Source organism: Sus scrofa, chromosome 10 (genome assembly GCF_054392235.1).
Source record: "Sus scrofa isolate SSC_HxYL_T2T_F1_AM1 chromosome 10, Sscrofa_HxYL_maternal_Yorkshire_Landrace_v2.0, whole genome shotgun sequence".
Taxonomy (NCBI): Eukaryota; Metazoa; Chordata; class Mammalia; order Artiodactyla; family Suidae; genus Sus; species Sus scrofa.
In genome coordinates, this window is record NC_139392.1 from 71751094 (window position 1) to 71778719 (window position 27626).

The window sequence follows — 27626 nt, forward strand, 5'->3', positions numbered from 1 at the left end:
GAACAAATCAACACCGATACTCAGAGGTTTGGCGTTTTAAGTATGTCAGTTATAAGCCTGGTAAAGTCACTTTTAGAATCCAGTAATTCCTGCCACAACTTAAAAGAGCACCTCTTTCTTTGGCTCTGCCCCAGAGTTTCACTTTTAATCTTACTTCACCTACATCATCGACTCCCTGCCTGGGGAGAGCTCTGCACCCTCAAAAGTGCCAACATCCACTCCACTCTCTCCTACTGTTACTTTGTCAAGTCTTGGTTTTCCCACTGTGTTCTCAACCACTCTTTGCTCTTTCTCTCTTTTTTAAACTTTATTTTTATTAGCGTATAGTTGATTTACAGCGTTGACGCTCTGCTGTATAGCAGAAATTGACACAATACTGTAAATTCACCCCCTATTTTCAAAGAGACCTGAAGGAACCCTATTCCTGAGCCTAAGTCATGATGGGCAGGGAGAGGAATGTGCGGGGGAGGTGGGGGGGGGAAGGGGGAGCAGGCGCTGAGGGAGTGAGAGGGATGTAGCCCAAAGAAAGGATGAGAGAAGCGTTTCTGCCTCCACTTTTCTTGCCGAGGGTCTCAGACCCTTAAGAAAACATCTGTGCCTTGTTGTGCCTTATACGCACTAAAGCCTGCTGGTAACTTCCTGCACCTGTTTGCTGGCAGGCTGTGGCGGGACTCTTTATGGAGACAGCGGCTTGGTCACCAGCCCTGGCTATCCCAGCACTTACCCCAACCACACTCACTGCGAATGGGCCATCATTGCTCCTGGTGGAAGACCTGTCACTGTCAGCTTTTCCTTTATCAACATTGACGACCCCGGAGAGTGTGTCCAGAACTACCTCATGCTCTATGATGGACCTGATGCGAATTCTCCATCCTCTGGACCGTACTGTGGCGCAGTGAGTAAAACTAACGTTGAAAAATTCTCAGTTGTTATTTTTAAACAATGAAAGTAGTTTAGTATCCACTTTTCAAGGCAGACACTTGCAATTACAGAGCACGATGTACTTTTTTTCTGTTTTTTAAAGTTTTATTGAAGTAGGAGTTCCTGTAGTGGTGCAGCAGAAACGAATCTGACTAGGAACCATGAGTTTGATCCCTGACCTCGCTCAGTGGGTTAAGGATCTGGCGTTGCCCTGAGCCAAAGACGTGGCTTGGATCTGGCAATGCTGTCGCTCTGGCTTAGGCCAGCAGCAATAGCTCTGATTAGACCCCCAGCCTGGGAACCTCCATATGCCACAGGTGCGGCCCTAAAAAGGACAAAGGCCAAAAAAAAAAAAAAAAAAAAAAAAAGTTTTTATTGAAGTAGAGTTGATGTACAGGATGTGATCGTTTCTGCTGCACAAGACAGTGACTCGGGCAGGCACACACACCCATTCTCTTTCAGATTCCATTCCCACATGGACTGTCACAGAATATTGGGTCGAGTTCTCTGTGCTAAAGGATACAAATGTGCTAAAGGATGCATATGCATTTGCAGAACAGAAAGAGAAACTCACAGACTTAGTTACCAAAGGGGACAGGTGGGGGAGGGATGGACTGGGCCTTTGCGACTGGCATATGCACATTGAGGTATGGGGAATGGTTAGGACCTGCCCTACAGCCCAAAGCGCTTTTACCAACTCGGTTTTCAGACTTTCCTTTTTATTTTGGGAACAGGAGTGCCACCTAGTGGGCATTGCATTAAATTAATAGTAAGAGTTACCAAACTGGACTGTGCATGGCATCGCCTATGAATTTGTTTAGCATTACAGACTTCCGGTCCCAACTCACCCTACAGAATCAGAATTTCTGAGGAAGGATCTATGGCGTGCTGTTGGCTGAAAGCCCTGTATGTGGTTTCAGCGCACCGTCCAGGATTGGCTATCCATGTTATCTCTGCATGAGAACTAGTCTTTCCTCAGGGTCCGGCATCCACAGGGGATTGGTTCCATGACTCTGCAGCTCACGATCCACCCACCTCCCACCATGGATGCCAAACCCTTAGATGCTCAAGTCCACTGTAAAAACTGGCTTCGTCCAGTGAATGCAGACAGTCCTCCTTATCCGCAGGTTCTAGAATCTGCTGGATTCTGTGGTTGGTTGAATCCATAATGTGGAACCCACCCTTACAGAGGGCTGGTTGTGTAGAAAATTTGGGTGCTTGGCTCCATTTCATTCCCTTCTTGCTTAAAATTGTGAAAATTCTTTGAAGAAATACACAGGGATATTAACAATTGGCAAACAATAGTTTGCTTTTGTAAATATCAGATGTAGTAGGTCTGCCTAGACATTAGGGTAGACTCTGCCCTTGACTCAATAGCTTGCCTCTGCCCTCACTGCCCTCCCATTCTGATGGGCAAGTAGGTGTTGGCAGCTTTCATATAAGGGAAATGTGACTACTGATGAGAAGTTACTTCTTTCTTATCATTTTGCTCTTTGCTCATTCATGCTTTCTAATCAAAACTGACAGAGAAATTACATCAGCTGGAAATCTAGAAAGTTTTTTGAATATAACACAGTTTGTAAAATTGATAAATGCAATTTTCAGAAATGTCACAAAAGATACATTTTTTCTAAAACCCTGAGAATTCTCCCGTATATTCTTCTAAACACATTTTGAATATATTTGCATATGCACGTGTATTTTACCCTGTCTTGTAGTATTTTTTTTTTCACTGACTGATACATCATTAACATTTACCTTCTCATCAAACAAACTAGTATATTGTGTTTAATCACTGAATGGTTTTCCATTGCAGGGGTGCAGCCTAGTTTAGTGAATGAAGTTCTTGGGATTTACAGACAGCACCTCAGTAAACTGTCTCACACAGTGAAGCTCTCTTTATACACAGAGCTGATTACTGGGGGAGAAATTTGGGCCACATGACCAGTAGGTACTGTCTTGTAGTATTCACAGGGGCCCACAGAAGGGAGACCCCAGTAAAGGCATCACATGTCAGATTTAGAAGCTGAGTAGCTCTTAGACATTTAGCTGAAATTTATAAAAATTTCCAAAGAGAGGAGTTCCCGTTGTGGCTCAGTGAAAAAGAATCTGACTAGGAACCACGAGGTTTTGGGTTCAATCCCTGGCCTCACTCAGTGGGTTAAGGATCCAGTGTTGCCGTGAGCTGTGGTGTAGGCTGCAGGTGTGGCTCGGATTCTGTGTTGCTGTGGCTGTGGTGTAGCCCGGCTGCTGTAGCTCCAATTTGATCCCTAGCCTGGGAACCTCCATATGCCGCAGGTGTGGCCCTAAAAAAAAAAAAAAAAAAAGCAAAAAAATTTTTTTTTTTTCAGAGAGAGACCATTTTCACCATACTATTACTTTATGTCTGTATGATTTTTTTGTTGTTGTTTTCATTGACTTTCAAACATACAACACCATTTGATCCCCTGGATTTGCAGATAAAAGAAAACAGGCACTGAGAGAACTTATTGCCATTTAAACCAAAGTCACGTTCTCATGGATATAGAGAACAGACTTGTGGTTGCCAAGGGGGAGGAGGAGGAAGGGGAAGGAGGAGGGAGTTTGGGGTTAGTAGACACAAACGATTACATTTGGAATGGAGAAGCAATGAGGTCCTGCTGTATAGCACAGGGAACTAGACCCAGTCTCCTGGGATGGACCATGATGGAAAAGAATATTTTTAAAAAGTGTAAGTATATACTTATATAAAACTGAGTCACTATTTGTGCAGCAGAAACATTGTAAATCAACTGTACTTTAATGAAGAATAAATTAGAATGCTAAAAAATAAACCGAGGTCACATTAAATCCAAGTCTATAATCAGATATGTCCACTTTTCTTACCCATAGGTGTGTACAATATTTTTCCAGGTACAAATTTTCTTTTACAAAGGTAGACAGTTTCAAGTGTAATTGTTCTTCTCTTTTTTAAAGATTCCATTGATTTCTTCAGCATTTCAAGTCCATTGGAGTCAGTTTATTTACAGAGTGGTTTGCAGAGGGGTGGTGGGGGTCACTGCTTAGATGGCTAATCATACGGAGGCATGAAGATGTTTTCTCTTATGGTAATTGTCATTGTTCATGAGCATTGGTCTCAGTTACAGAATCTGAGCATCTAGAAACATGAAAGAAGGACAAGAAAATTAGGGGAAGCAAAGAGGAGTTTATTTATTTATTATTTTTATTTCTTGTCTTTTTGCCATTTGCCATTAGGCTGGTCCCACAGCATATGGAGGTTCCCTGGCTAGGGGTCGAATCGGAGCTGTAGCCCCCTGGCCTATGCCACAGCCACAGCAATGTGGGATCCGAGCCATGTCTGCGACCTATACCACAGCTTACGGCAATGCTGGATCCTTAAACCACTGAGCGAGGCCAGGGATTGAACCCTGAACCTCATGGTTCCTAGTCGGATTCGCTAACCACTGAGCCACGACAGGAACTCCGAGTTTAAAACGTTCTGTTCTCTGCTCATACTAGTTTGTCAACCTAGAATAACAAGTAGAAATTGGGGAGCAGGTTGAAATGGAAGGAAGGAATGTAATATTGTGTGTCCTCTGATAGATCTCTTAGGAAAAAAATCCCTGTCTTGGACTCGCCTGAGTAATTCGGTGTCTTGGAAAGAAGTCTGGTTTTTGATGACGGTTGGGTAGGATGGAGGGAGGGGACCCAAGCAGGACAGAGGAGCAGGACCTTGACCGTGTGTGATGTACTCTGCCTCCAGGATAGTCTCCTCAACCTCTGTATATTTTACTGACCTATGTGCTTCCTGAATCACCTCCTCCCATTAGAATGTCAGCTGTATAGGAGCAGGGCTGTTTGTGTGTTTGGTTCATTCTTTTATGTACCTGGGGCTAAAAATAATACCCATAGCACGGGAAGTTCCCATTGTGACTCTGTGGGTTAAGAACCTGACTAGCATCCATGAGAATGCGGGTTCAATCCCTGGTCTCACTCAGTGGGTTAAGGATCCCGTGTTGCCACGAACTCTGGTATAGGTCACAAATGTGGCTTGGATCCCACGTGGCTGTGGTGTTGGCCAGCACTGCAGCTCTGATTTGACACCTATCCTGGGAACTTCCATATGCTGTAAGTCCGGCCCCCAAAAGAAAAAGAAACAAACAAAAACACCCGTAGGATGGAAATCTCTGCAGAACTACTTGTTAGACAAATGGTTTGGGAATGAGAGAAAACAGACACCCATCTTCCCACCCTTCCTCCGCACACACAGACACACACTGTTCCCCGAAAAGGATATGAAAATAACCCCCCAAAGGAAAGCATAGATGTCGGGGCGGGGGGAGTATACTTTACTCATGTGTAGGTTTTAACTGCAAGTTTAAGTTGTGTTTCATCAGAAAAATGAAAATTTCAGGAAGAATTTGAATTGGAAATTGAATTTTCAGTGACAGGTTTTTTTTTGAGACAATTCACAAACCATCAGATTCATATCCTTAAAGTACAAAAATGCAATAGTTTTTAGTCAATTCACAGAGTTGTGTAGCTCTTGGCACCACAATCAGTTTTAAAACATTCCTGAGTTCCCGCTGTGGTGCCATGGGTTAAGACTCCAGCTGCAGCAGCTCTGGTAGATGTGGAGGCATGGGTTCAATCCCCTGGCTGGTGAAACACGTTAAAGGATCTGGTGTTGCTGTGGCAGTGGCATAGGTAGCAGCTGCAGCTGGGATTCAGTCCCTGGCCTGGAAACTTCCATATGCTGTGGGTGCAGGCATTAAAAAAAAAAAAAAAAAAAAAATCCCATTACCCTAGAAAGAAACCCTGCCTCCCCGAGCCAGTCACCCCTCATTTCTCCTCACTCCCCACCCCCAGCAGTATTCCTTTGTGAAGTCTCTTTATTAATTCTCCGCAAGATTACTTCTAGAAATGTTAGCAAGTTTACTGTACATTCTAGACGGCTTCTTTACGTCGAACTTCTTTACTCCAAGCAACGTTTCTGAAGAAGGTTCAGATTTGTGAACTATCTAATTCGTTGCTTTTCTCTCTCCGTCTCTCTTGTTGCATGTTAGGACACGGACGTAGCTCCCTTCGCGGCCTCCTCCCATCGGGTCTTCATCAGGTTTCACGCCGAGGCGGCGGCCTGGCCGTCGGCGCTCCGCTTGACCTGGGCCAGCTGACCACCTGGGGCGGCCCTAGTTCCTCCCGCGGGGGCCGGGCCCTCGGACCTCAGGCTGGACAGAATTCTGCCGCCCTGATCCCTGACCCCCTAGCCTGTGCCACGGAGAAGACGCTGAACGTGTAAGCTGTTCATCAAAGTTGGGGAATCAGTGTTTGTATGTACTTTTTGAACGTGGGATGTAGCTTCTTTAGTCTCATACTTTGAGCCAGAATTGTCTAAAACCCCTTTAAGAGTTGGAAATGAGTATGGCTTATGTGCGGTACATTTTCAAAAGTTAATTAAACAGGAGAAGTACGATGTTCAGGGTCAGTGTCAAATCGGGGGTGATAAACATTGTTGAAATTAAGCCATGATGCTGCGTTTATGTTTTTTTTAACTCATTAAAATTTGTCTTTCACTATGGGGTATGTATAAAATTTCAAGTTGAATATTTGTGTTTGGACAAAGCATATGAGCCCCTCAGGATGGGCGGCGCTCCAGAGCCAGGCTGCCTACATTTGCATTAGCTTCCGTCACTCTTTGCGCCTCCGTTTCCCCAAGTACCACTGTTGTCTTTTCCTACTTTAGCAACATGATGTGTGACGTTATCCACGGTTAAGCCACACTCTGATGATGTTTTCCGCTGCCTTTGACCAAGAGCCCTTAGGTTAAACATGCAAGGCTAAGTCTTATGAAGCACATGGGATTGGAGTTCCCTGCTGGTTCAGCGGGTTGAAGACTCGGTGCTCTTGCTGCTGTGGCTCAGGTCGCTGCTATGGCTCAGGTCACTGCTGTGGTGTGGGTTCCATTCCTGGCCCGGGGGCGGGGTGGTGGTGAATGGGCATGGCCTATGGAAGTTTCCAGGCTAGGGGTCGAATTGGAGCTGCAGCTGCGGGCCTACACCACAGCCATGGCAATGCCAGATCCCAGCCACATCTGCAACCTACACCACAGCTCATGGCAACACTGGACCTTAACCAATGGGAACTCCCCTCCCTCCGTTTCTGTCTCCCTAAAGAAGTGGATCTTAGCAGGAAGAAAAGAGCAACTGCCTTTTAAAAAAATATTATTACAGTTGATTTACAGTGTTGTATCAATTTCCGCTGTACAGCATGTGACACAGTCGTACGTATATACACATGCTTTTTCTTAGGTAATCTTCCAGGAGACTGGATATAGTTCCCTGTGCTGTACAGCGGGACCGCATTGCTTATCCATCCCAAATGGAACAGTTTGGCTGCATCTGATCTACAAGGTTACGTTCTGCCCTCGTCTGGCCAGAGTCCCCTCATCTGACCTTCAGGGAACAGGCTGGGAGGACTCAGCCAGAGGCCCCCAGGCCAGCGATCTCCTGGCACTTCAGGCATTCTTGGGAAGGACGCCCCAGGGAGGGATGGGGCCCATGACATTTGGGCCTAGAGGATGCCCAGGGGATGGAGTCTACTTGTCATCATTTCCTGTTCAGTTTCAACCCATTTCATTAATCGGAGGAATTTGTTGAGAATTTGCCACACGCTCACTGAGGAAGGACTAACAGCGTTAGTTTTATTAAGAAAAAGGAGAACTAATACCTGCATAATGTTTGCTCTATGCCAGGCATCCTTCTCATGTCCCCATGGAAATGGGAGACCGAGACCCCTCACCTCCCTTTTACACTTGTGGAAATGAGGTACAGAAAAGTTATGGAAAACTTGGGCGACAGAGCTGTGATTTTAAGCTCCACCACCACCTAAGAGAGTGCCTCCCATCCAGCCAGAAGGATTGAGTATGAACTTAAGCAATATGACAGTCCAACTACCTTCACAGATCTAGCAACAATATTTAAAAAGATTGACACCATTATATGACCTAGAAAAGATTCTGATGCTCTTAGTTTGGTAAAACAAAACAAAACAAAAAACAAAAAAACTTAAGAAATTTTACAGAGTCAAAAATAGTATTAATGGAAGGAAATTTTTACTGATTGAGACCTCAAGTCACTCTTTGGCTATCAACTTAATGCAGAAGTTATTGGAAGAGAGATGCTAATTTTTGGATATTTAATGACAAATTTGCTTTTCAAATTTTAATTTGGTGATTTTATGTTTCTTAGTAGTTTATTATAAATACATTTTAGAGACTAAAGCATTTTGTCTTAAAAGTTTTTCACAATTTATTTTGTTTATTTTTGGCCACACCAGAGACATGGTGGAAGTTCCAGGGCCAGGGACTGAACCTGAGCCACAGTAGTGATGATGCCAGATCCTCAACCACTAGGTCACCAGAGAACTCCCTCCAAAAGGCATCTTTAAAATGAATGATTTATGTAATAATTTATGTGAATTTACCCATTGTTGTGGTTGCCCAGAGCGCCTCCTGTGGACCGGGCATCTTCCATGCTCTGTCTTTGATTGGCCCCCACTCTGGGCTTCAAGGCAGGGGTAGTACATTCTGCCAAAGGGTGATATTGAGGTACAGACTATGTGTAAACCGGGGGCACTTGGCAGTGATGCCGCAGAGGGGATTTGAGCTTGATCCTGACAGTGATGCTGCAGAGGGGATAAATACTGACTTTTCCTTGCAGGAGTGGCTACGTAATTTGCAGTGTTCCTTGTTCAAAAAATATTAAACATTTCAAGCTGGCAACAGCAGACAATAAAGCAAATGTGGGGTCCGTCTAAGCCTGGATGTGTCACTGCACACAGAGTTTGCATATCCAGGAAGCTGGCCCCGTTTCTACGGTACAAAAATCTGGAACCTAGGGACTCATTTGGCTAAGAATGGTAATGGCAAATGTGAGGAGAATGTGAGAGATTATAAAGGAGTGAAAGCAGATTTTTTTGGAAACTGGGAGTTTCTGTCGTGGTCAGGGGAAACAAATCCGACTAGGATCCATGAGGACGCAGGTTTGATCCCTGGTCTTGCTCAGTGGGTTAAGGATCCAGCATTGCCGTGAGCTGTGGTATAGGTCGCAGACGCGGCTCTGATCCCGAGTTGCTGTGGCTGTGGTGTAGGCAGGAAGCTACAGCTCTGATTTGACTCCTAGTCTTGGAACTTCCATATGCCTTGGGTGTGGCCCTAAATAGAAAAAAAGCTTTTTTTTTTTTTTTTTTTGAAAACTGGCAGTGAATGTAAGCATACTGAAAATTAAACAGAAAGAAACTGTAGCTCAAAATAAATTCAAGAGAATGCAGCAGAGTTGGGAGTTGACTTTCCATGGATTATCTGGATGTGAGGCTGGCAGGTGCAGTGTGAGAGGGCGGGACAGAAAGTGATGCACCTGTTCCTTGGTGCTTACCATTCCCATTTATCTTTCACCAGGGAAGGCAGCCTTGTGATTACATGCAGCATAAAACTGGGTTCTGACCTCTGAAGAAATTTAACAAACAGCCCAAAGAAAAGTAATGACGACCTAGGAGGGAAACAAATACACATTAACAACAGAAGAGGAAAGAATCCAGGTCAGCTATCTAGAAAAATCACTTGGACCTCATGCTTAAATACAAAAGGACAGCCAGGAATCACCTGACAGAGGAGGAATTACAGTAGCCTAAAATGGAAAGAATTAGACACACTAACAAAAAAGGGACAGGAGGAAACAAGTTAGCGAACAGAAGAGAGGTTTAAAAATTGTTATCCTCAGAAATATCTGAGAAGAGTGTGCATTCATGAAACAAAAGCAGGATAGCATTAAAGAAGAAGGAGGTCTTAAGAAGTATGTTTCATTAATAGACAAAATAATTTAAAAAATTTTATTAATAGAGATTTGGAAGATAAAAGAGAAAATCTCCTAGAACATTGTTTGTTTTAAAGGGCATACATGAGGAAAAAACCAAAACAGCACAGCTAGTGAAAACTGGCCCAGGAGGCTGCCATCTAAAAAGATTTCTGGAATAAATCAGATAAAATGGCAGGAAAGAAATTTTAAAGTTATAACAGATAACAATTTTCAGAGAGGAGGAGAGAAATGAAGTGTCCTCCGAAAAGGACCCAGTGAGCACTAAACAGATTAAATTAAAAACAACCTCCCATCAGAGATAGTATGGTGCAATTTCAGAAACACGGCGAATAAAAAGATCACAAATGCTTCCCAAGGGAAAACAGCAGTTCTTGCAGTGATTTAGGAGATCAGTATGTTTCTGGGCACCAACACTGAAATAAGTCAGTAGAACAATGCCACTGAGACTTAAGTGAAACTGATTTTCAACCGAATTCCATGCTAAGCAAATTATCAAAGGTGTGGGCAAGATAAGGACAATTAAAAACATGCAATTCCTTAACATTTGTGCCATCCTTTCAGAGAAATTTACTTGAGGGTAGTTACTCCAGCAAGACGCCTAGAGAAATGTGTGTTTAAACCCAGGAACCAAGTGAAAAGAAATGATAGATAACCCCTCATCTGAAAGGACAGAAGAAATCCAAGTTAGAGCAGTAAATGAGTAGGTTTTTAAAGTCTTCAAGGATTCACTGGATTCCAAACACTGGAGAATAATGAAAAGCTTAAGGATACAAGAAGACAAAACAAATTCTAGTTAAAAAAAGTGAAAATTGTATAAGGAAATCATCACTTAATATAAAGCAAACTAAACTACGACATAGCCTATGAACAGAGAAGCTACGTATTTATCTGGCACATATCCCCTTCTTGGGACCCAGCGGTCCATGATTGCGACCTGGCACCAGGGACACAGACCATAAAGTTCTTGCTTTCAGGAGCTCATAATGTAGTGGGAGATGCACCTGGGGGATATGGCCTCAGGGTAGCAACTTCCAGCAAGTGGAATCACAAAGAAGCAGCACATTGAAAGAGAATTTACTTATAGCTTCAATGGGATTCTACCTGAGCTACAACCATCCAGGCACCGCCACTCCCCAGACTTCCCGGCTTCCGCCCACAGCGCTCTGGCTTCAACCTACAAACTGAGCCTGCGCCGAACTAGGGCGCACCGAATTCAGCCCAATCAGAATCTCCAACCTGAGGTGATGCCAGAGGGATGGACTCACCACGGGTGGGGCGGAGTCTCGAGGCCGAATAGCTGCCGTGATTGGTCGGCCGCGGGGCACACATTCTTTTATGGGCGGAGCCTCGCCCTAAGCCACGTCTAGTAAGCTGTTTTCCTAATTAGGGAAGGGTCCCGCGCGGGCGGGGCGTGGAGCTGCGCTTGTCCCGGTGTGCGCTTGCGCCGAGCGCCGGGACAGGGCGTGTTCCTGGTTCGGGTGCCGAATTCGCACCGACCGAGTGCATCGCTCGCCGCCGGAGTGAGCCCTGCGGAATCCTGTCGTTTCCACGCCCAACCTGTTAGGTGCTGCCTTTCACAGTGAGTGTGTGTGTGTGTGTGGCGTTGCACTTGCGTTTACTTCTCTTTACGCGGCGGGAATGGTGCTGGACCCTTTCCACTCCCCTGCCCCGCCCTCCCCATCCCCCCTCCCGGCTACCGGACCCTGCCACTTGTCCGGGCTGGGGGAACCCTGGAGAGTGCCAGCCAGGAGTTCCCTCTTATCTCTCCCTGCACCCTCCTGGACGTCGCCCACGTGCTTTGTTGTTGTCGTTTGGTCCAGGTCATGTCCAAGTCTCTGAAAAAGTTGGTGGAGGAGAGCAGAGAGAAGAACCAGCCGGAAGTGGACATGAGTGACCGGGGCATCTCCAACATGCTGGACGTCAACGGCTTGTGTAAGTCTCCAGAGGACTTTCGCCTCGGAGGAAAAGTTTAACAACTGCTGGTCACAGTGTGAGACGTTATAATGGTTTACATCCCACCCCCTGCTTGTATACAGCACTCGTCAAGCTCAGAAAGCTTGCAGTCAGAGTTTGTTCTGTCTCAGCTGGAAAACGGACCAGAGAGCCTGGTTAAGAATCACACAGACCGTGGCCGCTGGCCGGCATCAGTTGTCTGCTATGATTAATGGCATTTGGGTGGATTTCCCATACAGTTTACCAAATAGCTACTTGGTTTTTTTAATGGAAAATTATTTCTGAATCATTTTTCCATTCTCTTACTATAGTTTTTGGCCCTTGAACAGATGCCACAAAAAAGTTCCCTAGGAAGTATTCTTGTACTTGGAGGAAGTTAAACATTTCTTGACTCATTACCTTTTGCTGGGTTTAGTCTCTTAACAGTTCAGACTTTTGTTACCTCCTCCTGTGCTCTTGTGCTGTCTTCCTACCTTTCCCGCTTGCCTCCAGTTTTACTGCTCCTGTACTTTAGGCACTGTATCGCTTTCAGTGTTATTTCCACCTAACGTGTATCTTACTGTAACTCTCGAGGATTGCAAACTCACATGCCTTCAGGGACCAGGTGGGAATGGTCATGAATTCCAGCCTTAATAGGTGTCCTGTCTGAAGGGTTAAACTGCTACACCTGCCACTCAGATCAAACAAATGTCACCACGTGGGGGTGTTGGCCCAGTGTTGTCAGGTTTTTTCTATGAAGCCAAGAATCCAGATTTTTATATGCAAATTCCTAATTTTTAGATATTGGCAACTAATTAGTGGTGAAACCAGACACTTCTTCAGGCTAGGGGTTGAATGGGAACTGCAACTGCAGGCCTACACCGCAGCCACACAGCTGAATGTGGCTGAAGTTTGGACTTTCTCCCTCGCTTGGCCATTGCTAATGGTAATGCTCCAGGTTCCTTGGGGGGACCTGTTTCTTTCTGAATCTGATTCTAACCTACCTTAGTGCCTGTTCCTTCCATGCATCTGGCACCTCTGCCACGCTGAACTGATGGTCCTTCCTGAACCAGGGCACTCTTTCAGGTCTTTGTACATTTAGAAATATTGTTTCCTCCCTTTCAACCCCCCGCCCCAGTCCTTCGGCTTAACTGTTGAGAGTCAGCTCAGATGTCACAGCCTGTGAGAAGCCTTCTGTGTCTGTATCAAGCTGATTTAGAGTCTCGCCCCCCTTAGTGAAGTTGGACGCACCTTGCTTCCTGACCCTTGTTACTCAGGATTGTGATGTGTTCTTAATCCAGAGCCCTCTCTCCCCCACCGGGAGGCTGGGGAGATGGAAGCAGTGCAGTGTTCCCATGGGCCTCCTTTGTTATAGTGCCTGGAACACGAAGGGTACTCACAACTGTTTGACAGATGAAGGAAGGAATGATGGATTAAGCCCGCAAGTTGATGAGCTCCAGACCTGGATGTGACACTGGAGGAGAAGGGGAGATGTCCAGGGGACCCTAAAAGGGGACAGTTCACTCGTGAGGCCTGGAGAGAGTAGAGTCAGTTACCATGAAGCCCTGGTTTGCACCCGGGACAGAGCTCAGGCTTCGTGCCATTGATGCATCTTGGCAAAGGGCAAGGGGATGCGAAGCCAGAGGTGATGGGTGTTTGGTCATCCCCAGGGATTAGCTGCTCTTAAGCTCAGCTTTTGTACGAGTTAGCATCTCAGCCTCCTGGGATGTGCTGGCCTCTCTCAGGGGTGACAGCTTCTTGGTGGCTGCAACAGAGCAGGTGTCTGTGGTACTGAACTGGCAGTTGCAGATCTGGGTGTGTCCTTGCACTGCCCTTCCAGGGCCCTGATGGTCCTTGGGGACATGGCTGCATCACAGGCAGAGGATGGTGAGCGGCAAGCAGGGGGCCTGGCTGGGCCGTGAGGTGGCCCACGGCTCGCTGCTCCTCAGAACTTTTTTCTTAGAGGGTTGAAAAAAGGTTGCTTTCATCAGAGGAGCTTTCTACTCCTTAGCTTTGAAGAGGAGTCTCCCCTCTGTGGGGAGGGTGGCGGAGCTATTTCAGTCCGGTTGTATTATCTGTTTGAAGCCCTGGCTTTTACCAAAGGAGAAAAGATAGCCACTTGCTTCCTGAAAAAGCAGTTTCCGGTGTAACATGAGGAGCTGAAAAGCAGGGTCATCCTTGCATTTTCCTAAAGAAGTCACTTCAGGAAGAGCAAGAGCGATTCTTGGGGAGTTTAGTGGAAGTGAATTTGGAAATTCCACCTCCTCCAGCCTCTGGAGTGTGCTAGACCTGGGAGTGGCTGCTTCCTGCTATAACTCCCGGCTTCTGGAGTCTGGAGGGTCCAGGATGCATTCAGAATCCCACCCTCCACTGGGGTTTGTTTAGCAGTAGGGCACATAGCATGGTATATAATTTAATATTTTAGGAAGTTCGTGTTGTGGCTCAGTGAGTTAGGGACCCAACATTGTCTCTCTGAGAATGCAGGTGCGATCCCTGGCCTCGCTTAATGTAATAAGGCTCTGGCCTTGCAGCAGGCTGCAGCCTAAGTTGCAGATGCAGCTTAGCTCTGGTGTGGCTGTGGTGTAGGCCTGCAGTTGCAGCTCCCATTCAACCCCTAGCCCAGGAACTTCCATATGCTGCAGATGCAGCTGTAAAAAGGAAAAAAAAATTGATGTATTAAAATACTTGGTATGATCACATTAGCTGTAATATAAGGATTCTCCTCATTTTTACTTAGAAAATTTTAACTATAATCATGGGGTTTTATGTATTAATATCAAGACTGAACCCAGGGAACAGCTGATTTGCGTGGACAGAGGATGATTATTGAGTGTCAGACTTTCCCTTCATTATCTTTACTTCTTTTAGTTTCTCAGAGCAAGACTCAAACATTATAGATACGAGGAGAGCTTGTGTACTTATTCTAAGCATAGAAAGTGGGCTTCCTTTCTGTTTGGGAGAATTGTGTCTGAAAAACGAAGCCCTTTCCAAGTTCCTGTTATGGCTCAGTAAGGTAAGGACCTTGCGTTGTCTCTGCAAGGATGCAGGTTTGATCACTGGCCTCGCTCAGTGGGTTAAGGATCTGCTGTGGCTGTGGCATAGGTAGGCAGATGCCACATGCCGGGGATGTCCATATGCTGCAGGTGTGGCTGTAAAAAGGAAAAGAAAATTATATAATAAAATACTGGCATGATTTCATTAGCTGTAATATTAGGATTCTCATAGTCTTTTTAGGGCTGCACCGGTGGCATTTGGAGGTTCCCAGGCTAGGGGTCGAACTGGAGCTACAGCCACAGCAGTGTGGGATCTGAGTTGCGTCTGCAACCTATACCACAGCTCATGGCAATGCCGGATCCTTAACCTGCTGAGCAAGGCCAGGGATCGAACTCCCATCCTCATGGTGATGCTAGTCAGATTTGTTTTTGCCGCGCCACAACGGGAACTCCTCTCACAGTCTTGTACTTATAAGTGTTAATTGTGGTCATGAGGTTTTATGTGTTAGTATCAAGATTGATTCTAGGGACCAGCAGCTGATTTGCTTGGACAGCATGATTATTGAGTCTCAAGCCTTCTCCTCATTATCCTGACTTTGTTTAGTTTCTCGAACGATGGGCAAGACCTAAACCCTGAAGAAGCGAGTGGGGGTTGTTCTAAGTTTAGGAAACGGGTTTCCTTTCTGCTTGGGAGAGTTGTGTCTGAACAACGCAGCCTTTTCTTTCCTCTGAGGCAGTAAATCACCTTTAAAAAAATGTTTTCAGGAGTCTAGGTACCAACAGCTTTATGAGGGGGAAAACTCCCCAGGCTGGAGACAGACATCTGGTTGGTTCTGGAGTTTTCCGTCAGTCCAGCAGGTGCTGGGGATGGTCCGATCTGAGGCTGAGAGGCGGACGGAGTCCAGCGCTTACAGGTGGGGCCTTGGCGTTGAATGGATGAGGTTCAGACGAGTCCGCCTTTTACCTGTCGCTGTGTGACTACAGAGAAGCTGCTTAACCTGTCTGAGCTTCAAGTGCCCCGTGGTGAACTGGAAACCTAAGGGCCCCCTGCGAGGCGCTGGTTCAGCACTAAGAGTGCTGCCTTGTGTCCCGTGCCCCACACTGTGCACAGTACTGCGTGCACAGTAGCTGTCAGCCGTGCACATGCATGTCCAGGTAGAGCGTGTGAGCCTCAGCCATCACCCGGCCACACTGAGTTGATGACCCGAACCAGAAACAGCCTGGTTAGTCAGCCCGGGGCAGGCATCTGTGTGTGTGCTTTGTGTTCGTATTTTCTTTGTGGCTTCATAGAGCCTGGTGTGTTTGGTCCTTTGGCCTAGGGTTCTCCTACATTTCAATTGCTATTTTTTTTTTTTTTTTTTTTGTCTTTTTGCCTTTACTAGGGCCGCTCCCTCAGCATATGGAGGTTCCCAGGCTAGGGGTGTAATCGGAGCTGTAGCGTCCGGCCTATACCACAGCCACAGCAATGCTGGATCCGATCCTCGTCTGCGACCCATACCACACAACTCACGGCAATGCCGTATCGTTAACCCACTGAGCGAGGCCAGGGATCGAACCTGCAACCTCATGGTTCCTAGTCGGATTCATTAACCACTGGGCCACGACGGGAACTCCTTTTTTGGTCATTTTTTAAAGCTTTATGGAAGTAGAGTTGATTTACAATGTTGATAATTTCTGCTGTACAGCCAAGTGATTTAGTTATGTGTAAACTTTTTTTTTTTTTAAATTATGCATAGACTTTAACAGAGGAAAACTAGCTGCTTCTGCTGCTTCTGAGAAAGCTGTCTTTGTAAGGGACCCGGTGGAAGAAACAGCTGGCATCATCTGGGTGGTTGTCTGGAGGGCCTGTTAGGAATTTTCATTGTCCTGGGACTTCTTTGAGGGAACGAGAGGAGAGCAGAGCAGAGCCTGGCATTTTTTACTGCCACCATTATTGAGACCTTTTATTTTTCAACTCTTCCATCTTGTGTGTTTAAGTGTACCTTTGTGTTTTCTTTTCTTTCTTTCTTCTTTTTTTTTTTTTTTTTTGTCTTTTTAGGGCCACACCTTCGGCATATGGAGGGTCCCAGGCTAGGGGTCGAATGGGAGCTGCAGCTGCCGGCCTACACCACAGCCATAGCAGTGTGCTACCCTTAACTCACTGAGCGAGGCCAGGGATCGAACCCGCATCCTCATGGATGCTAGTCCGGATTCTTACCGCTGAGCCACAGCAGGAGCTCCCCACCTTTGTGCTTTCAACCCGCAGTGTCTTGTCCTGCGTGATCCCTTCCCTTTCTCCCTCCAGCCAGCCGCCTCTTCCTCGTCCTTCACACTGGTTGAGGGGAGGGATGACCTTCTGTCCACGTGACTCCATTCATGTGTCACCTCTGCTGAGAGGCTCCCAGGACTAAGTTTTTTTTTCTTTTTTTCCTCTCTTGGCTACCCCATGGCACATGGAGTTCCCGGGCCGGGGATCAGATCCAAGCCACAGTTGTGACCTATACCACAGTTGCGGCAACAGGAGATCCTTTAACCCAGTGTGCGGGGCCGGGATGGAACCTGCCCTCTCTGGCACTGAGAGACACCCCTGATTCCATTGTGCCACAGTGGAAACTCCAGCCCCAAGACTGTTTGAACCCACCTTCCCATCCAGCCTGGTTAAATGTCTCTTCTGGGCCCTGAGAACTTTTTTTTTTATTTTTTAAATGGCTGCACCTGCAGCATGTGGAAGTTTCACGGCCCAGGGATTGCGTCCAAGCCACATCTGTGACCAGGCCACACCTGCAGCAACATGGGACCCACACCTGCTGAGCTAGGGATCGAACATGCTGCAGTCAGAGTCTTAACCCACCACACCACAGCAGGAACTCCATCAGTGTTCTATTTTTGATTTTATGGCAGTTGGAGAAGTAAACACCTTTCAAATAGAGAGGCAAGAAAAAGAAAGATTGTGATCTCTTTGGATTAAGAGAACTAATCATAGCTTTTTACTATTTTTCCATCGTGCGTCATTTGCTTCCATTGGCCATGGCCTCTCTTGTGGGAGCAGCTTTTTTGTTATCAGCTGTGTAACCTTAGGCAAGTCACTTAATCTCTCCATGCCTCAGGTCTCTCATCTGTGACATGATAGAATAGCCTCTTGAGAGAATTGCCTTGAGTTGTTACTGGTAAAGTGCCTAATAACCCATTTGGCATGTGTTAGTCCATTTGGGCTGCTGTAACAGAATGCCGGGTACTGGGTGGCTTCTCCATAAGAGAAATTACTTTCTCACAGTTGTGGAGGCTGGAGGTCCAAGGTCAGGGCCCAGGCAGGTGCTGTGTCTGGTGAGGATCCACTTCCTAGTTCACAGATGCTCTTTCCTGGCTGTGTCCTCACCTGGTGAAGGGGTCCAGGGGTCTCTCGGGGGTCCCTTTTATCAGGGCACTAATCCCATTCACGAGGGTCCCACCCTCATGACCTCATCAACCCCTAAACCCCCACCTCCTATTATTACAAATGGGGGTTAGGTTTCACTGTTCGCATTTGGGGTGGGTGGCGGTGGTCACAAGAGCTATTCAGTCTGTAGCTTGGTACATATTAGTGCCTTTTTTTTTTTTTTTTTTTGGTCTTTTTTTATTTTTTAATTTTTTTAAATTTTTAAATTTTTTTTTTTTGTCTTTTTGCCATTTTCTTGGGCCGCTCCCGAGGCATTTGGAGGTTCCCAGGCTAGGGGTCGAATTGGAGCTGTAGCCACCGGCCTACGCCAGAGCCACAGCAACGCGGGGTCCGAGCCGCATCTGCAACCTACACCACAGCTCATGGCAACACCGGATCGTTAACCCACTGAGCAAGGGCAGGGATCGAACCCACAACCTCATGGTTCCTAGTCAGATTTGTTAACCACTGAGCCACGACGGGAATTCCTGGTCTTTCTTTTTAGGGCTGCACCCATGGCATATGGAAGTTCCCAGGCTAGGTGTTGAATCAGAGCTGCAGTTGCCAGCCTACACCAGAGCCACAGCAACACAAGATCCAGGCTCCATCTGTGACCTGTACCACAGCTCATGGCAACACCATATCCTGAACCCACTGAGCAAGGCCAGGGATCAAACCCAAGTCCTCATGGATACTAGTCGGGTTCGTTACCGCTGAGCCACGAAGGGAACTCCCATATTAGTCCTAATAGTCACTATTATTTGTATTTACAATTTGTTTCCTCTAAGACAGTGTCAAAAAGGCAAGACAGTGTCTCTTTACTTTTTGAAATGCTTGGTAACGGCTCTCCTCCTCCCGTGGCCTCTGCCTGCCTGTCTCACTCTCTCTTCTTCTCTGGCCATCCAGTGCCTAGTTCCTCACTTGATTGGGAATTCCGGGGAGAAATGAGATGGACGTGTACTGTGTGACACGTCGGGGGCGGGGGGGGGGGGGGGACCAGTGGCCACACAGGGCAAGTTCATCACCATGGAGGCTGTGGAGGGGTTGGGGGGCCAGCAGGGCGCATCATGGGATTTGAGTTGTGATGTGCTTTGGGTCTGTTGAACATGACAGATGGATATTAAAAACTATTGGCAATTAATAACTAAAATATTATATTACCATCCAGTAGTTTTTTTATGGAATGTATTTTTGTTTTCAGGACGGGCAGTATCTAAATCAGATGTCTTTGGGAGTGTCTACTCTATTGATTCTCTAAATTATCCAGTGAGAAATTAATGTTTGTTCTTTGAAGAAAACTGTAGGCTTTTGAATGGATCTGAAGTAGATTTGCACCATAAAGAAACCATCACATCCACTGCTCTGCTTTTATAGCCAGCTCTTAATTGTGGAAACCAGTGCTAGAATTGCTAAGAAGAATAATTGAAAACCAGACCCCGTATCTCCCTTTCCTAAATGTTCATGAGTCTGGTTTAAAGAAAACCCCATCTAGATATATGAGGTCCACTATTACAGAGCAAAAAAATAGAGGCTTTTTTTTTTTTCTTTACATCGCATAAGGTCTGTTGCTTCTTTGACTAGCGATTAAGCACGGGGTGGCTTATTTATTGATTTTAAGCTGAGGAGGTTACACATGGGGTAGTTGTGCAGTCTATGTAGATCAAGGGCCCAGCCAGCAGGGGTCAGTGCTGAGCCTCTGCGTTTTGCTCCAGGTTCCTTAGATGACTAGACATGCCATTTCCTGCCCCAGGTCCACCGCTGCCTGGGCCCCTGCCTCCTCTCTCCTTGTCACCCCTCCTTCTGCAGGTCATCACATACCCTCTTTGATGGCTTTTTCTCTATGAAGCTCACACCCCAAGAACCTCCCCTTTGTAATGGATGGTGATTCAGTCCTCCCCCCCCAAACTTTACTAATGAATTTTTTGTTTGTTTTGTTTTTTTAGGGCCGCACTTGCAGCATATGGAAGTTCCCAGGCTAGGGGTGGAATCAGAGCTACAGCTGCCGGCCTACACCACAGCCGCAGCAACGTCGGATCCGAGCCGCACCTGCCTCCTACACCACAGCTCACAGCAACGCCGTATCCTTAACCCACTGAGCAAAGCTGGGGATTGAACTTGCCTCCTCATGGGTACCAGTTGGGTTTGTTACTGCTGAGCCACAACGGGAACTCCCATGAATTTGCTTTTATTTGTGTTTAGATATGGGGGATGGGTTGGGAACTGTCTGCAGATTAGGGCCCACCCGGGACATGTCCATGCTAAGATTGCTGGAGTGACGTCCAGAGCTTTTTCTTGGAGCTGTGCTCTTGCTGGCAGCAGCGTCTTCAGGTCCACTGCTGAGTGGCCCCTCGTTGGAAGAGAATCTCCTCTTTGTCCTGGGGACCCTCCAGTTTCCTGACTCTTCAGGGTCACTCACTGATGTACTTTGGGAAAAGATTTTTTCCTCTTGGCAAGACGTCCACTGCCAGCTGTCTCTTCAAGATCACCTCCTCCTTGGAAATGATTGCTAATTTTCTTTCCGTTTATTATTTTATTTTTAAGGCCACACCTGCAGCATATGGGTGTTCCTGGGTCAAGGGTCAAATCAGAGCTGCAGCCACACCAGATCCTTAACCCACTGAGCCAGGCCAGGGATCGAAGCCGCATCCTCATGAACACGGTGTCAGGTTCTTAACCCACTGAGCCACAACAGGAACTCCTGGAAAAAGGTTTGTTTTTCATGGGTTTGGAGGAGGAGACAGACCGGTTTTCCATTCCATTCTCTTGAGGAACCTCCCCGGGCTTTGGCTTCTTCCTCTTCTGGGGTCTTTGTCTCGTCTCCTGTTTTCTGAGGTTGTCAGGGCAGTGGTGGCCTGCTGTTGGTTTCTCTTCTTCAAACGATTCTTCTCCTGTCTCTCCGGCTTCCTAGTAATCTCCGCCCCTGCTTCCTCTGCCTGAACCATTGCCTCCTTCATGACGTCCAGATCCTTCTGTGGCATCTCTCTGGTCAGAGCATCTTTAATATGGCTTGATAGATGCCTTGGGGCCTGAAGCCTCCCCTGATGGTACCAGGGCCTTTGGAGCACAGAGGTGCTGAGGAGTTGCGGTGTTGCCCCAGGAAAGATGGGGATGGAATGGAATTGGCCAAGCCCCTTGAGGCAGGTGGCATCCGTGTGTGATGCTCAACAGTGTAGAACAGCGCTTTGGATTTGAGGCGTCGGTAAAGCCCAGAACACAAATGATAGTGACGTACCATCGCCTGCTTTCTTCGTCAGTTTGGGCTGCCGCACAAAATACCGCAGCTTGCGGTGGCGGGGGTTGGGGGCGTGAAAGACAGACGTTTCTATTTTATGGTCTTGGAGGCTGGACATCCCAGAGCAAAGTGTCAGCAGCTTGGTTTCTTCTGAGGCTTTGCTCCTTAGTTTGCAGACGGCCACCTCTGTGTCCTCACGTGGTGTCCCAGGGCCTCTGTGTGTCCACTTGCTTGTTTGCATGAGGGTGGCAGCCAGCTTGGGTTTGGCTTCATCACGCCTTGGAAGGTCCCTTCTCCTGATTCCATCCCGACCTGAGGTGCTGGGGGTTAGGGCCTCGGCATAGGGGTTTGAAGGGGCCGTAGTTCAGCCTGTGAAGTAGGCGTCCGAGGTGCTGGATGACACATACTTGTATCCTTTCTCGGCTTTTGGTGCAGAAGACGACCATCAGCGTTTTACAGATGAGCAGACAGAAGGTCAGGCAAGTCCCAGCTCCCCTTCAGTGGGTCTGACAACTTCCTGCTCTAATCTTGTGCCCTGTGCTTGCCCAGATGGTGGGCGTCACCTCACGCCATTCAGTTTCAGAATTCTTTTCTTTTGGGCCTTACCCATGGCATATGGAAGTTTGCAGGCTAGGGATCGAATCTGAGCTGCAGCTGCCGGCCTCTACCACAGCCACAGCAATGTGGGATCCAAGCCGGGTCTTCGACTTACACCACAGCTCGTGGCAACGCCGGATCCTTAACCCACTGAGTGAGGCCAGGGATCGAACCCACATCCTCATGGATCCTAGTCTGGTTTGTTATCGCTGAGCCACAACGGGAACTCCCCATTTCAGAATTCTTGAAAAACACTGTGCTAGACCAAGAAAATGCATCATTCCAGCAGCTTGCCAGCCTGGAAACATGGCTTTATCACCTTGTTGCACCCGGTGGAAGAAAACACTAGAAGCAGCTTTGCCTCTATCTGGTCAGAGTTAACTCTGCACCTTCCCCCTTTATTCAAGCTTTTCTGAAAAACTCTTCATCTTAACTGAATTAGGGGAGGTCTTTGTTTACTGTATATTAGTTCATTTCTTGTGTCTTTAAACTGAGAACATTAGCTTGAAACCCTATGAAGTGTGGTGCTGCAGAGGATCTTGTTGGGGAAATACTGGTGCACGCATCACAGCAGAATCAACCTGCATTGCACGAAACCGTCACCAACCATTGTTGTCGTTTACTGGTGCCTCGTAAAGTGGCTTTTCATTCAATATATTTCTCTGCATATCTATTAATGATTCCTCCGAACTCAGGATGGTTCTTCAGGGTAACCTGGGCCACATGAAAGGCACACTTCAGACCAGGTAGGGAATTAGAGGGCATCTCGGCCTCTTGGTTGTTCGGAGCACAGTACAGGCCATAGCTTGGTGACATCATTTGCAACCTTAGTATACAGATGGCTGATTTGTAAGTGTTTGCATGTACGTTGGTTTTTCTTTCTTTTCTTTTCTTTTCTTTTTAAACTGCTGCACCTGCAGCATGTGGAGGTTCTCAGGCTACAGGTCGAATCAGAGCTGCAGCTGCTGGCCTACACCATAGCCACAGCAATGCCAGATCCAAGCCACATCTGCAACCTGTGCCAGGTTCTTAACCTTCTGAGCCACAATAGTAAGTCCACGTTAGTTTAATTTTTAATTTTTGTTTTTTTGGATGGAATCTCCACATCCATGCCGGCGGGTTGTGGAGGTACCTGAGCCAGCGAGCAAACCTGTGCTGCAGCAGCCAACCCAAGCCACAGCGGTGACAGCACCAGATCCTTAACCCACTGAGCCATAAGGGAACTCCCTGCGTTGGTTTTTTTAAGAACTGTAACTACACATCTCAGTCTTCAGGCCCTGTGAAAGATGCTTCTTTAACTTATTATGTATTCTCAAGTTGCATATTCTTTATTCGATAAAAATGGTGGACAATTAAAAAATGTATACAATGAGGAGTTCCTTCTGTGGTGCAACGGGATTGGCGGCATTTTGGGAGCACTGGGACGCAGGTTTGATCCCCAGCCCAGCACAGTGGGATCTGATGTTGCCGAAGTTGTGCCTTGGATCTGATCGCTGGCCTAGAAATGCCATGTGCTGTGGGGTGGCCAAAAAGGAAAAGAAGAAAGAAATACAAGGAGTGCATAAATACCCACACATACTGCTGACCGGCCGCGCGTTGTCTGCAGCTCTCCACGTGGACTGTTTGTTTTCAGCCTCACAGTTAGGATTGCCATTGTCATCATCATTGTCCATCTTCATCATCCAGCCCACAGCTGAGGTCACAGAGCTTTTGAGAACCAAGTTCCTTGCACGAGTAAGGAGCAGAGTCAGGGTTTGAAGCCAGGCAGTCCGATTTCAGAAGCTGTGTGGTTAGCTCACGATTTCCTGTCACTGAGATTTGTGACAGACCGGTGCACCTGCGAAGATAAAACAGCTAATCCGCCAAGTGCACACTGGGTGCCTACTGGTGTCTGGTCCCCTTCTAGAAGCTGCGTACCTGCCCCAAATGGGCTTCTGATTCTGTATCGATTGAGGAACATGTTCGGGGATGCCGACCTGCCCATGCTCTTGCTGTGGAGCCGAAGAAACAAGAAGCTTCTTCTTCCCCCAGTACATGCACATGCTGTTAAAAAAAAAAAAATCCACTTTAAAAAACCTCTACTGAAGTGTTCATGGCAGCGAGGGCATGTCTACCAGGCCAGTGTGACAGGCTGTCAACCCAAGAAACGCAACATGATCGGCACCTCCCAGTCACTGGCCCGTCTAGTCGGAGTCCTGCCTCTGACAGCATAGGCTCCCTTTGCCTGTGGATGTGCGTCACGAAAGGGTAAGAGGGTGACAGCACGCACGATTTCCTGCCTGATTCTCAAGCTCGGCATCTTGTTCCTGAGAGTCACTTGTGATGTGAATCTGGTGGCAGGTCCAGGCTGTGACCCCGCCAAGTTCACCCAGCCGTCCTGCTGTGGACAGGTGGGTCACTCCCAGGCTAGAGCTGTCACTAGTAGTGGTGCTGTGACCATGTGATCTCATGTTCCTTTCCGTCGGTTACAGACTAGGGTCTTGGGGGGGGGTGCTCTTGTATACCCCTTGATTTTTTTTTTTTTTTTTTTTTTCTGACTACAGCATGCAGTGGCTTGATGCAGGATCTCAGTTCCCAGCCCAGGGATTGACGCCAGATGTCAGTGGTGATATCCTGGAATCCTAAAGACTAGACCACCAGGGAATTCCTTTGTATACTCTTTAAAATGGAAGGCAAGGAGTTCCCCTCGTGGCTCAGTGGTTAATGAATCTGACTAGGACCCATGAGGTTGCAGGTTCGATCCCTGGCCTCGCTCAGTAGGTTAAGGATCCAGCATTGCCGTGAGCTGTGGTGTAGGTTGCAGATGTGGCTCGGATCCCGCGTTGCTGTGGCTTTGGCATAGGTCGGTGGCAACAGCTCCGATTAGACTGATTAGACCCCTGGCCTGGGAAACCTCTATATGCTGCAGGAGCAGCCCTAGAAAAGGCAAAAAGACAAAAAAAAAAAAAAAAAAAAAAAAAGGAAAGCAAGCATTGCCCAAATGGGAAAAATATTTGAAACTTAGATGACAAGCCAAAACTTAACATTCTTTTTTTTTTTTTTTGGCCACTCCATGGCATGTGGAGTTTCCAAGGCAGGGATCAGATCCAAGCCACAGATTGTAACCTAAACTGCAGCTGCAGTGACACCGATCCTTAACCCACTATGCCAGGCCAGGAATTGAACCTGCGTCCTACTGCTCCCAAGATGCCACTGATCCTATTGTGCCACAGCAGAAGCTCCCAAAGCTTAACATTCTTGATGCAGAGTAATTTCACACAGACTGTGCTGCTCAGGCCAAACCAGGTGCTTGCTCCCAACGTTGCCCTCTGCCGAGAACAACTACTCACTTTTTTTCTCTGAGGGGCGTCTTGCTCGCAGATCAGTGTTGTCTATCCTGGCCACTGGCAAACTTGTCTGGTTGTTGGACTCACCTTGGGAACGTCTAAACATTCCATTGCTCCCAGCCACACTCCAGACCAATTCAAGGAGAAACTCTGAATGTGGAAATTGTGCTTTCGAAAATAATGTGTGGAGTTCCCATGGTGGCTCAGTGGGTTAAGGACTCGACATGGTATCCAAGAGGATGCGGGTTCGATCCTTGGTCTCGCTCAGTGTGTGGAGGAACTGGCGATGCCATGTCCAGTAAGTTGCAGGTGCAGCTCTGATAGGACCCCTAGCCTGGGAACTTCATATGCTGCAGGCGTGGCCGTAAAAAGAGAGAAAAAAAGTAATATGTTTGCATCCCTGCCCACCAGTCTCACAGCTATTGTCCTTGTTCAAGTGCAGATTGTGGATTTTTGCCTTGGGCTGTTGTTGGCTCTCCTACCCTCTGGCCTTGACCAAAGATTGTCTTTGACAGCTTTCTGGCAACAAGCATCTCTGGTAACAAGCTATTCCGGCTGTGTCCCTGAATTCTCATCCTGGACCTGGAATCAGCACTTCCCATAGAAACTTTTTTTTTTTTTCTTTTTTTCTTTTTTAGGGTTGCATCTGAGGCATATGGAAGTTCCTAGGCTAGGGGTTGAATCAGAGCTACAGCTGCTGGCCACAGCCACAGCCATGGCAACACAAGATCCGGGCCGCATCTGTGACCTACACCGCAGCTCATGGCAATTCCGGCACCTCAACCTTCTGAGCAAGGCCAGGAATTGAACCCACCACCTCATGGTTAGTGGTTGGATTCGTTTTCTCTGCGCCACAACAGGAACTCCAGAAACTATTTTTGTCTTCATGGGAAATGTTTTAGGACCACAGTTGGCTCCAGGGGTTACTCATCTTTCCTGGGTTGTTCATGATCTTTAGGCCTTTTCAGTGGACAGAGCTGTGTGTGTGTGTGTGTACATACATACAGATATATGCATATATGTGTGCACACACCTATATGCACATATATGTGAAGATTAAAATATCAAATGACTTCACACTGGTAGGTCCAATTCAAATATGGAACCGCAAGGCTTTTACTTCTTCCCCACCGTGTCTCCACTTTTCTTGCACTCTGAGAATCCTGATGCTCAAGAAGACATATGATGGAGTTCCCATCATGGCTCAGTGGTTAACGAATCTGACCATGAACCATGAGGTTGTGTGTTTGATCCCTGGCCTTGCTCAGTGGGTTAAGGATCCGGCATTATCGTGAGCTGTGGTGTAGATCGCAGACACGGCTCGGATCCTTTGTTGCTGTGACTGTGGTATAGGCTGGCAGCTACAGCTCCGATTCGACCCCTAGTCTGGGAACCTCCATATGCCGTGGGAAGCGGCCTTAGAAAAGGCAAAAAGACAAAAAAAAAGAAAAAAAAAAAAAAAAGGAATACTCATGATGGTAGAATATCTTATAATATATTTGATTTATTAGCACAGTTGATGTTATACCCAGTCAGCAGAGCTAATATTAACCACTGCCAATGTTGCTGAGTACAGTTATTTTGTGCATATATGATCCCCCCTTCTTCCTTTTTTTCTAAAAAAAGTTGTTTAAAAATTAAAAGAAAAAAAATCACTTTTTACAGCAGTTTCCCATTTCTAACCCTCAACAGTTTCCCCTGTTGATCTGGCATCAGAGTGGTACCTTTGCTGACGTCGATGGACCAGCGTTGACACATTATTATTAACCACGATCCACAGTGTACATTGTTGTCTGCCCTTGGTGTCCTCACACCCTGTGGCCTTTAACAAATGCGTAATGTCCTACCGAATCGTTTCTGCTGCCCTCAGTACCCTCTGTGTTCTATTTATTTTTTCTTCTCTTCCTCTTTACCTCCCACTGAAGTCCAGGCAACCACTGAAATTTTTTGTCACTATAATTTTGCCTTTTCCGGGATGTGATACTGCAAAATCGTATAGTGTGTAACCTTTCCAGAAAAACTTCTTTCATGTAGCAGTATGCACCTAAGGTTCTTCTGCTGTCTTTTCTTGGCTCGATTGCTAGTATGTTTTTATTATTGAGTAAAATTCCATTGTCTGGATGCACCATAATTTGTTTATCTTGTCACCTATTGAAGGCTATCTTGGCTGCTTTCAAATTTTGTCCGTTATGAGCGAAGCTGCAGTAAACATCCACGTACGGATTTTTGGGGGATCATCATTTTTGGACTCCTTTGGGTAAAGGCAAAGGAACACAATTGCTGGATCGTTTCGTTAGAGTGTGTTTGATTTTAATAAGAAACCGACAAACTGTCTTCTGAAATGGCTGGACCATTGAGAGTTCCTATTGCTCCACATCC

General features: G+C 46.8%; 2 protein-coding genes across 46 annotated transcripts in view; both read left to right on the plus strand.

Moving 5' to 3' along the window:
- LOC100739603 (cubilin-like) overlaps nucleotides 1-6492 on the plus strand; it is a 34860-nt gene extending 28368 nt beyond the window's left edge. For both annotated transcript variants that reach the window (XM_084980218.1, XM_084980219.1), the window contains exons 8-9: nucleotides 660-895; nucleotides 5967-6492. In XM_084980218.1, coding sequence (XP_084836344.1) covers nucleotides 660-895; nucleotides 5967-6074 — 344 coding nt within the window. In that variant the 3' untranslated portion in view covers nucleotides 6075-6492. The remainder of the gene's footprint in view (nucleotides 1-659; nucleotides 896-5966) is intronic.
- A 4746-nt stretch (nucleotides 6493-11238) lies between these two features.
- Nucleotides 11239-27626, plus strand: part of RSU1 (Ras suppressor protein 1) — an 883461-nt gene continuing 867073 nt past the window's right edge. For all 44 annotated transcript variants that reach the window (XR_014817908.1, XR_014817911.1, XR_014817897.1 and 41 more), the window contains exons 1-2: nucleotides 11239-11352; nucleotides 11594-11705. Coding sequence is in view for 3 of the 44 variants with exons in the window: in XM_021064827.2 (XP_020920486.1) it covers nucleotides 11597-11705 (109 nt within the window). In the remaining 41 variants the exon portion in view is untranslated. The remainder of the gene's footprint in view (nucleotides 11353-11593; nucleotides 11706-27626) is intronic.